The sequence below is a fragment of the Sarcophilus harrisii genome, chromosome 2, assembly GCF_902635505.1.
Source record: "Sarcophilus harrisii chromosome 2, mSarHar1.11, whole genome shotgun sequence".
Lineage (NCBI taxonomy): Eukaryota > Metazoa > Chordata > Mammalia > Dasyuromorphia > Dasyuridae > Sarcophilus > Sarcophilus harrisii.
The window spans coordinates 617,091,891-617,103,315 of record NC_045427.1 but is presented as its reverse complement, the minus strand read 5'-3'; the positions used below and the strand labels follow the sequence as shown (position 1 = coordinate 617,103,315).

At 42.1% G+C, this 11,425-nt stretch overlaps 1 protein-coding gene across 1 annotated transcript; it reads left to right on the top strand.

Annotated features, from left to right (window-relative positions):
* The first annotated feature begins 302 nt into the window (after positions 1-302).
* Positions 303-8,942, top strand: CPLX3 (complexin 3). Its single transcript, XM_003759191.2, has 3 exons — positions 303-737; positions 6,380-6,467; positions 8,291-8,942. Exons 1-3 carry the CDS (start codon positions 574-576, stop codon positions 8,513-8,515), a joined length of 477 nt encoding a protein of 158 aa, XP_003759239.1. The 5' UTR covers positions 303-573; the 3' UTR covers positions 8,516-8,942.
* Positions 8,943-11,425: the final 2,483 nt, after the last annotated feature.

The following is an 11,425-nucleotide window of genomic DNA, read 5'->3' as shown; positions in this document are numbered from 1 at the left end:
CTGAAAAATGAGCAAACAGCAAAGACAAATCAAAAAAGAATTTGCCCGAGCTTACATAGGTATCTGACCCCTGTCACATGACTCCGAATCTAAGATTCTTTCCACAGGTCAGAGACTCGTCTTCCACACATCTCTAGCCCATCGGATACCCCACAGGCAGCCCTTAATCCACTGTCATTTAACTCCCTTGATGAAGCTTGGGGAGGGGGGGAGTGTCGGGGGAACAGAACATGTGGTCTGGTCGCGTCAGTCCAGTGAACGCCCCCTCATCCCTCTTTAAAGAACTGGAGAAAGCTGAGAGAGAGGTTTGAGGACCGGAGGGAGGGGCTGACTCAGACACTGCTGGCCAAACTCGCTGGCAGCCCATGCCTAACTCCAGTTTAGGGGCTCGAGCCTAGCCCGGGGTGGGAGCTGTCCACAGGGGACCGAGTGCTGAAACTCTCCAGAGCCTGATAAGCAAGAACAGGAGAAAGGGTTGGAAGGGCTGGAGGGTTGAACGGAGCTCCCCTTTCTCCGGAGTCCTCTCTCCTCAGAGATCCCCTGCCGTCACCCACTCCTGGTTAGGGGAGAGACATGGCGTTCATGGTGAAAACCATGGTGGGAGGCCAGCTGAAGAACCTCGCTGGGGGCCTGGGGGGCGGCGAGGAGAAGGGTGAAGGGGACAAATCGGCGGCCGAAGCTCAAGGCATGACCCGGGAGGAGTATGAGGAATATCAGAAGCAACTGGTAGAGGAGAAGTGAGTAGGGGAATCTCCCTCTGGGTTTTGATCCCTCCTGTGTATCCATAGCATTTTCCCCTCCTTAGGGACTCCTGGCTTGTCTACTCTCAGGGCAACCCCCCACCCCCACCCCAACCACCAATGGAAGATTCTATTCCCCTTTCCCATTCTCTGGGACAGAATCAGATTTCAGAGAGATGATTGGGGAGTTCCTCCAAGATAAATCACCCCCAAGACTCCAGGAGCCAGTTCCAGCCTATCCCCAACCTCAGTCCCTCTTGGAAGAGCTAGAGAATCTGGGTTATTGAGAGTTAGTGAGTGAGGAAGAAAAAGTCTGGAGCCAGAGAAAGATGTGAGGGGAGGGGGGATCAGGAGGTCCCTAATGTATTTCTGATGAAACACATAATCCCTTAATCCGATTCCTACCCTCAGTGGGTTGGGTATCTCAATAGGCTCTCTGGGAACTGAGGGCTCAGGGGTGAGCATCAGGGACAAGGGAGTCAGAAAGAAACAGACTGATTTACACAGACATAGAAATAGAGATAGAGACACAGTGCCATTCAGCAGGAATGGAAAGACTAAACCAAACAGGCATGAAAAAGACCAGAACAGAAACAGGACTGAGTCATGCAGACACTCTTGTACCCAACTGTACTCTAGGGGAGCCATATGGAGACCCATAGCAAAAAGTTGATATAGGATTCTACTGAAGTGGGGAGTGAGAAGCAAAAAGCTTCTGGAAGCAACATCTTTCTTGCCTCTCCACTCCATCTCTCTCCCTCTCCCTTTCCCTCTCCTTTCCCCCTCTCCCTTTCTCTTTCTCTCCCTCTCCTTCTCCCTCTCTTTTTCCTTCTCCCTCCTCTCCTTCTCTCTCTCTCTCTCTCTCTCTCTCTCTCCACACACACACCTCTTCCCCTAAAGGGGGGTAATGATGACCACAAAGAAGCTGAGAAAGACATCCAAGGAAAAAAGATTTGCAATAGCAGAATGATGTCCTGTAAGCCTGCTCTTCTCATTAATTCTGCCCTGCTCCAGAAAACAAGCCTGTCCCCTTCTGTAGTAAATCAGCTTCCTGGCCACCTTCCCATAGGACCACAAGATTTAGTATTGGAAGGATCTCAAGAGACCCCTCTGGTCCAATTCTTCCGCTTAAAATTTGTGGAAACTGAGGTTTAGAGTCAGGAAGTGAATTTTTTGAGTTCAGAGAGGGAGGAAACTACTACTTACCAAGATACAACCCAGCTTTTCCGACTCCAAATTCTGTAATTTTCCTCTTATATCCATCTGCCATCGCAATGGAATTCAACAAACATTTATTAAGCACCTGTTATGTGAGGTCTGGTGTGCTACCCAGTGGGAATACTTTCACGTTTCTATAGATCTATGATGTAATCTGTGTGGGCACATACTGCACTGGTGCAGATCCGGAACTATTCAAGCCTTCTCATCCTGTGCTGTTCTTATTCATGTCCTTCCAAACACCCTCCACAGAGGATCTCCTCACTATGCTGGAGCCTTTCTCTAAATCCCTTCATGTTTTGTGGATGCTGGTGTATCATTCAGACGCCCATCTGTTGTCCCTCACTTTTTATACATGAGTGGCCACCCTCCTTCTCTGATCACATGCATCCTTGTCCATATCTTTTAGGCTACTTATAGAATCATAGAATTATAGACTGAAAGCTGGAAGGGATGTGTTCGTGTAATTTCAACATGCTCATTTTACAGAGGAGAAAGTAAACACCCAAAGAAATGAAATAACTTGCCAAGGATCACACAGATAGAAAGTTGTACAGTCAGGATTTGAATCTAAGTCTTCTGATTTTAAAGACAAGTGGTTTTTTTGTTTTGGTTTGGTTTTTTGTCCACTCTGCACGTAAGTAATCATTGGCAATATGCTAGAATGTACTTATGCCCATCATGTTTCTTCTCATTGTCCTTTGGTTCCCCTGCAATTTTGATTCTTCAGGGATCATGATGTTCCACTATCAATAATTATATGGCATGACAAGCAGAACATTGACTGGTGTTTTAAAAAAAATAGATGAGTTTTGTTGGGAGAAAGCAGCTTGGAATTATTGAAAGTACTATGTAATTTCCAAAATTCATTTTGAAATCAGTTCATCTTTCGTCTGCTGTCCTTCTCCCAGATAGATCAATAGATAGATAGACAGGCAAATAATAGACAAACATACTAACCCAATGTCACAAGTGCATGTCATTATCTGGGCAATATGTATTCTTCATCCATTTCATTTTTCCTGTGTGGATTGTTAGGTTGATCTTTTTTTTGAATGGCTGTGGATCTCCTTAAAGAGGTTGTCTTCAGAGGTTCAATGCATTAGCACAGTGTCATCCATGAGCATAAGCATCTGGAGATCTCATCATCTACAGGGAATTCCTTTTCCGTCCAATCTGCACAGAGCATCACATGACAGTGGCAAACACTTTTGACAAATACTCATCTCTCTAACATAGTCTTCACCTATATTAAAAATCAGGAAAACTCTCCAAATAAAGTTATTTCTATGGCTGCATCTATCAAGGACTATTACATAGCCTTAATATATATATATATATATACGTGGGAAACACATCATTAAGGAGAACCTTTAAAATTACATCTTATTTTGTCAAGTCAAATGCTTTTCTTGATAATCAAAAAGATAAATACAGTGGGTTCTAGTATTCTTTGTTTGGTCAATTGGGTGACTGAAAATGCATTCTGCCTTAGAAAATATTCTGAAAATCTGAAACTTCTCTTATCACACAATATAGCTGATATTTTCAACAATATCAATTTTCTTGATATGTGTAGATCTTTCTCATAAAGAATTCATAAGAATGAGAAAGAAGGCAGTCACCTTTTAGAGGAATAAGATTGACACAAGTGATTTTCTACATTCTTTTTGAATCTTCTCTTGTTGAAAACAGCTTTAAAAACTTCCTAAGGGTCTTCAAAAGTGTGTCTCCTCCAGCAAAGATTTCTTTTGGGTATATTTATTCAGGACTGACTGCTCTTCCCAACTGCCACTTCGACTTTGACTTCCTCACTTAGCACATACGACTTGGGGAGGTCAAATATGATCGTTCCACTATCATTAATGATGAGGATCGATTAGTGGAGAAACAGCAGATCTATTGTACTTTACACATGTTTGCTGTTTAGCTTCATCTATAAATACTCAGGATGATCCAGTGTAGTTGAGTCTCACACTGAATTTTCTGCACATTTGTTTTCTTCTCTATTATTTTTTGCTGTTCTGTGAAGATATATTATCCACTCTTACCCTTCTCCTTTTTTGTGATGTTTTACAAATGAGTTTGTAGTCCAAGCTTTGGTTGCCCTTTATTCCTATGTTTCTCTACTTGAAAGAGGACATATATTTTCTGGCTGGTGGAGTTTCTAGTTTCTTTTGTTCCTTCACACGACTGAAGTTACATTGGTTAAACTTTTCTAGGAAATAATACCTCTATTTTGAACTTATTTCCCAATTTTCAGTCAACTGCTTATTTAACTAGGTCTACTTGGAGCTATTATAATTATATATAGCATCTTCTTACTTTTAGCTTTTCTTCTGATTTGGGGTTGATGTTGACCTTTTCTGGTTCAGCTGAGATATGGCACATAGAGAATTGATTCTGAAATCACGCTTACATCAAAAGCCAATCCTTTTCACTCTGTTAAGAGAGAATTGTTTCATTTTGTGATGTTCTTTGGTTCCTGTTATACTCAAAACCTTTCAAGAAGCTCCTTGAAGAAATAATGTTCCAGGTGCAAGGTTTCTGAATAATCTACACCTATAGGTCTTTGAGCTCTTCCATTTCTTAATCTCAAAACATTTTTCAACATATTTTTATCATCCTTTCCTTTTTCCCCTTTTCCCATTGAAATGATGAAGTATCAAGTTATATGTTTAGTTTGAAGAATCTCATTAATTTCTCTCCTTTTTCATTATCATGAACAGATCTTGGTGTGTGAACTACAATCATCCTCATGGTGGTATTTGTTCTCATGTTCATTGTGTGCAGTGCAAAGAAAGATGGCTCAAATGGGGCTTCTTTCTGCTTTTTGGTGTCCAATGCAAACAACCTCAACCACCCTTTCCTTTGCCAGTCTTAGGAGAACCTCTGAGAGATTGTTCCATTTAAACTATAGCTTCTTCATCTTTACAAGGGCATGTTTCAGTTTCTACAACAGCACATCAACTTGTGGCTTTTTGAAGCAATAACTTGCATTAGGATAAGACTTCTTAATCTTCCTGTCATGGACCCCCTTTGCAATCTAATGAAGCCTTTTTTCATAATATTTTTAAATACATGCAACAAAATAAATAGGGTTACAAAAGAAACCAATTATATTGTGATAGTCATCATTTTTTAAAATTCACAGATCTTAAGAGTTTCTACATTTAAAGTATCAGCAATTAAAATTTATAGACAGTAGAAAAATTATAATTTTTATTCATAATAGTATTTTATTTTTCCAAAAACATACAAAGATAGTTTTCAAAATTCATCTTTACAAAACCTTATTCTGAATTTTTCTCCTTTTCTCTTCCCCAAGACATCAAGCAATCTGATATAGGTTAAACACGTGTAATTCTTCTAAACATATTTCCATATTTCTCATGCTATGCAAGAAGAATAATCTCAAAAGGGGAAAAAACATAAGAAAGAAAAAAAAAACAAACAACAATAATAAAAGGTCAAAATACTATGCTTTGATTCACATTGAGTCTCCACAGTTCTTTCTCTGGCACTTTCCATCTCAAATCTATTGGAATTGCCTTGAATCACCTCATTGTTGAAAAAAAGCAAGTCCATCACAGCTGATCATCACCAACTTGTTGGTCCTATATACAATGTTCTCTTGATTCTGCTCACTTCACTTAGCATTAGTTCATGTAAATCTTTCCTGGTGAAAAATTATAATTCTTTATTTTTTTAGTCTTTTTCCATTGGTGAGGTCACAAAGAGTCAGGCATGACTGAAAAGGACTGAATAACAACATAGTTACCAAGAATGTTCCTAAGATAAAAGACTCAGTGTTTTTGCCATGTTCATTTTCAAAAAAAGTTTCCTTTTGGTGTGAACTGTCAGAACTAACATAGGTTTATAAGACCCAAGGTCACCTCCTGGTTCCAACAAGGCATCAGAGGAAGATTTCTATTCTTACTTAACTTCCTGCCCTCAAGGAGCTTAAAATCTAGTAAGCAGTTCTTAATCTTTTTGGTGTCATGAAGCCCTTTAGCAGCCTGATGAAATCCATGGACTCCTTCTCTATGTTTTTAAAGACATAAAATAACATATATAAGAATACAAAGGAAACAATAATATTGAAATATAGTTATCATTTTTTAAATGTGCACTTGAACATGTTTAACCTATATTGGATTATTTGCTGTCTAGTAGAGGGGGAAGGAAGGAGGGAAGGCGAAAATGTGGAATACAAGGTTTTGCAAGGGTGAATATATTTTGAAAAATAAAAGCTATTTTAAAAAATGCTCACATACCCTAGATTAAGAACCCCATGTAGTAGAGGAAGAGGTTCAAAGCCCTTCATAGAAACCCTGGGCTCCTTCTCCTCTGATACTGCCCTTCACACAAGACTGACCTCTCAGCCCCATGTAGTCTGACTCCTGGTCTCTGATCTACAGGATGGAACGAGACGCACAGTTCACACAAAGGAAGGCAGAAAGGGCTACCCTTCGCAGCCACTTCAGAGACAAGTATCGACTGCCCAAGGTGAGCTGTCCACTTCCCACTCCACCCCTCCCCCACTAGTCTCCTTGTTTTTTAGCTTGGATGCTGAACCTTCCTTTCTGTATAGGTTCTGGGGCAATGGTGCAGGTGGGCTGGAAGGCCTTCTGGAATAGTGTCCCCTCAGAATCACTCTCCACACCAAATTTGCAGAGATGGAGTTGAAAACATTGAATTCTCTTAGGGCTATGAAGGACCTTTCTTCTCCTTCCTGTCTCTTTCTTAGCATTGCACACATCAGGTCATTAACATTTATTGAATGAATAAAGGATTACAGAGAAGATAAAATCTCTGATGGACAAGGATTGTTCTCCTTCTTAGCCTTTTTAATTATCCACCCCATCCCATCTCTCCCCAAAACTAGCCAACCTCCAGGACCTAATATTTGGGAGCTCAATTCCCTTCTGCCCTTCCCAAAATCTTACAGAATATTAGTGCTGAAAGAACCTTAAGTATCATCCAATCTAACCCCATCATTTTATTAAATGAAGAAATAAAAAGTAAAGAAATAAAAGAAATAAATAAGAAAAGCTTATCCAGGGAAAATGTTGTGTCTAAAGTCACATGGCTTAAAGTAGCAAGTCAGAGGCTCCAACCTAGGCATCTTTTCTCAAATCCAATCTTCTTTTCATCGAACCACTTCTAGAGACATACCCCATTGCCGTTTCCTGTATCAGAATATCCTAATATCTTTTAGCCTTCTATCCTCAGCATAATGAAGAAATAAAATGTTTTGAGATCATAGTGAACATTATGTGTTCTAATGGTCATGTTAACATACTAGGAAGCCGAGGGCTCAATATATATTTTCTTCCTCTCTTTTTCCAAATTTTATTTCTTTATTTTGGTGAGACAATTGGGCTACACAGCTAGCCCAAGGTCACACTGCTAGTGAGTGTCAATATTGAGGCTAAACTTGAACTCAGGTCCTCCTGACTCCAGGATTGGTGCTCTCCACCAGATCACTAGTTGCTCTTCAGTCCCTGAATCTGCATCTTCTCCATCCCGATCCTTGTAGTAAGAACAAGAATAGAAGCATCCAGTACTAAGCAAGCATGTCATCATGACATACCCATTGACAAAGGAAACCTGAAGCTCAATTAGCAAAACACTAACTTAGCAGCCATACATCCAGCTCTGCAGTGACTCCATTGAAAAGATTAGCTGACCCAGTCCCCGCCCTCAAGGAATTATGGATAATTTGGGAAATAAGATTCAAATATGGGGAATTAGGGAGCAGTCTGAATTTACAAGGCAGGATCTAGTCAAATACAAGGTACAGCTTATTATACCACAGGCAGCTATTGTGCAGGCAGTTAGGTAGTGAAATGGAGGGCCAGATGACTGTACCTGAAGTCAGAAAGCCCTAAATTTAAATCCTTCCTCAGATACTTACTAGTTGTGAGATCCTGGGTAAGTCATTTAATTTCTTATATACTTCAGTTTCCTGATCTGTAAAATTATAAAATCATCTCCCTCCCAGGATTATTGTGAAGATCATATGGGCTATGTGTAAACTGCTCCACAGACTTTAAAGCTTTTAAATGTGGTTATTATTCTTAAGCAGTCAGAAGTGGGAGAAGTCCCTGTGGGCTTAAGCAGCGAACTAAGTCTTGGAGAGTGGGATTTGAGTGCAGCTTTGAATAAGGGTAGGGTTTCTCTCTGTTTTTCAAGAAGCAGTATGAGGAAGGAGATCATGCTCAAGTGCACAGCAAGTCCACGGGAATATCCCTCTATCCAGAGTTCTATTGTCTGGATTTGAGTTGCTGCCCCCTCCATCAGTCCTTTGTCCCTTCTGTTCCCAACAGAACGAGACAGATGACAACCAGATCCAGATGGCTGGGGGTGACGTGGAGCTGCCCAAGGAGCTGGCCAAGATGATTGAAGAGGACAATGAGGAGGAAGAAGAGAAGGCTTCAGTTATTGGACAGTTGACCAACATCCCCAACCTGGACCTCGGCTCCATCAAGGACAAGGCACAGGCTACTTTGGGAGAATTAAAGCAATCAGCTGAAAAGTGCCACATCATGTGACCCCCTCATCCTGTCCTCAGCCCCCCAAGGCTGTCAGTCTGCCCAGCCCTGCCTCGGTGTGGTCTGTAGGGATGGGGTGGCTAGGACAGGGATGGCTGGAGGTTGGGAGACCCAGCTGGCAGGGAGGGTATCTGTAGAACAGTATCACTCCCCTAGGGCCCAGGCAGGCCTCCCCTCCTGGAGACCCACATTCTGTCTCTGAGTCCCTATTTCTCCAGGGTCCTCCTCCATCCTAGCTAGTCTGCCTTCTGGTCTCCACCGACCCCCACCCCCGATATCCTTAACTCTGGTCCCTTATCTAGAGGATGGTTATAATGGGGCTACTCTGGTAGCAAAGCCCCTCTTCCCCAGTCAAGTGTGGGGCTGACATTTAAGGACAAGGGAGAGCAGGAAGTTTTCCTAACCCATCCTTCCAATACACACACATACACACACACACACACCCCCTCCCCCCTGCAAATCCATACATATACCTAAAATACACAATCATAAACACAAAACCAAATGCACACACACACACACACACACACACACACACTAATACACATTAGCCAAGACATAGATTTCCATCTTCACACACAGATCTTAGTACCCAGAGGCCATTGTACATACCGGTATTACAAATGTTGACTTGTAGACTCTACCTTGGGACATGGGAGCAGAAAGAATGGTAGGAGAGAGGGAGGGGGGAGGGACTGACATGCAGGACTCCTGGCTTCTTTCCCTGTTATTGCTGCATATTTTTGATTCCATCGCTCCCTCCCCATTCTGTGCCTTGAAAGTAGGAAGGATTCTACCCACTTTTCAAAGTCCAAGTCAAGTCCCACTTCCTTCAGAAACGATCTGACTGCCCTAATCTGTATTGCTCCTTGTCTGAACAAGCCTCCCAAACATTCAAGGCACAAACCATTTGGTGTGCCTTCCCCCACCCCCAATTCCACATCCAAGTGAGTCAATGCCTTGAGGGTATCAATCCCAGAAGTCTCTCACTCTATTAGGAAGTTTGGTCTTCTAGAGTCTCACATTTTGATGGCTTTACCTTTGGAAAATCCTATACTGACACTTTTTTTTTTTTTTTTTTTTTTTTGCCTTGTACTCTGTTTTCCTAACTGAAGTTTGATTTTACTGGGGGATTGAAGGGATGGTAGGGTGAGCCCACGGCAGTCCCATAAGAGTGTTAGGACAGTGTCTACCTGGCCAGTTCACTTGATGTCCTCAGCCTTCTCTCAGTCACATGTGCATTTGCACATTGCCAAACGCTCTCCATTCTTACCAGGATCATTCCTTGTGGAGCTCTCAAACCAAACCCACACTTAGGACTTAATTCACCTTGCCTTTGCCCAACCCATTGGGTGAGATTGAGGAGTGTTTCCCCCTTTTCTCATTTTCCAGGTGAGGCTCTGGAGGAAGGGAAGAAAGGATTCTCCTCTCCAACCCAGCTTTGGGACCAGCCCTCAGCCCAGATGACCCTAGAAAACCTAAGTTTCTCGAGTCCCCAGTCAGAGTTTCAAAATCAAGTTTTTGTGTGGTTTCTTGAGTACAGGGAGCAAGGTCATGTTAGTCATATCTAACTGAGATAAGCTGGGCTCTGTTCTTTCTGGCCAAAGTCCCCGATCCTAATGTCTTCCCTTTTTCCATTAGAAAGCCATTTTGATTTTATAACTCAAAACTCAGCTGTCTTAGTTTAATGAAGAATAAAATCTCAGTCCACATCATGTGACTCTTTTCTTGTATTCTAACAGACGTCCCCACACCACCCACCTTGTCCAATCACGCTCCTCTCCTCAGTAGAATCAGTCCCAAAGTTCTGCCTTCACAAGCACTTTCCCAGACACACGTGAAAGTGATGGAGAAGTCTTCAAAGCCATATTTAAATAAAAACAAATAAAAGTGGTTTTGTAAAATAAAACAATTACAGGTACCAGGAGATATCTTAGAAATGTGAGTCTCCCACCAGAGGTTTCTCTCCTGATTCTGAGACATCCTTGAAGAGCATATCTGTTCAAATGAAATAATATCTCCACAGTACAACAGAAAGGTGAGTTAATGTTGTCATCCTCGTCCAGTTTATCACATATCCAGGCCTAAACCCATATTTAGCCCCCTTGCACAGAGAGGCTCCAGGGTCACACGGGGACAAGTGATCTCCTCCCCCGTGCACTCAATGTCGGACTTCAGGACAGAAGGCTTAGTTGTGGGGGAGCCAGGGATGCAGAGCTGAGCTCAATTCTGCCTTGGGCGCCAAAGGCCCTGACGTCTGCAGCTGCTCCCTGAGGTGGGAGTTCAGCCTTCGGATCCCTGCCTGTGAGGGGCTTCCACATGATGAAACGTGACAGATTTGTGTCTTTCACTTCAGTGGTTTTCTGTTTTCTTTTAATTAGAAATACAGGAATATAAGAAATACACACAAGCATACACAGATACTCGGATTTTTAAATCATAATATCTGTGTATATTTATGGGGGGCGGAAATGAAAGAGAGTTAAAGGAGAATTGTGGTGATACTTGGGTATATTATATACACATACACCCTATCAGCCATACAACTAATCCCAATGGGCTTCCTGGAGGAGGAAGCATTTTAGTAATTAATTTGGAATGGGAGCCTGCCCTGGTAAGAACAAGGGGATTTTATAGGGGCATAAAGAAGAATGGTTGAGGAGGCTATGGGAGAATAATAGTAGCTAGCATTTACATGGTGTTTTAAGGTTTGTGTAGCACTTTACATATTTATTCCTTTTAAAAAGAGAAAGAGTAAGGTAGATATAGGCTCTAGCAGTCTTTGGAAGGGGTCAGAGGAACCCCTTTGGAAGGGGTCACTCTCCTTCCCCTCTTCCCCAAACCTATCTCCATCAGCAAAAAGACATGCAGCCCCTCCTCCTTTCCATCTGCCTCACCAGGAGCCTGAGG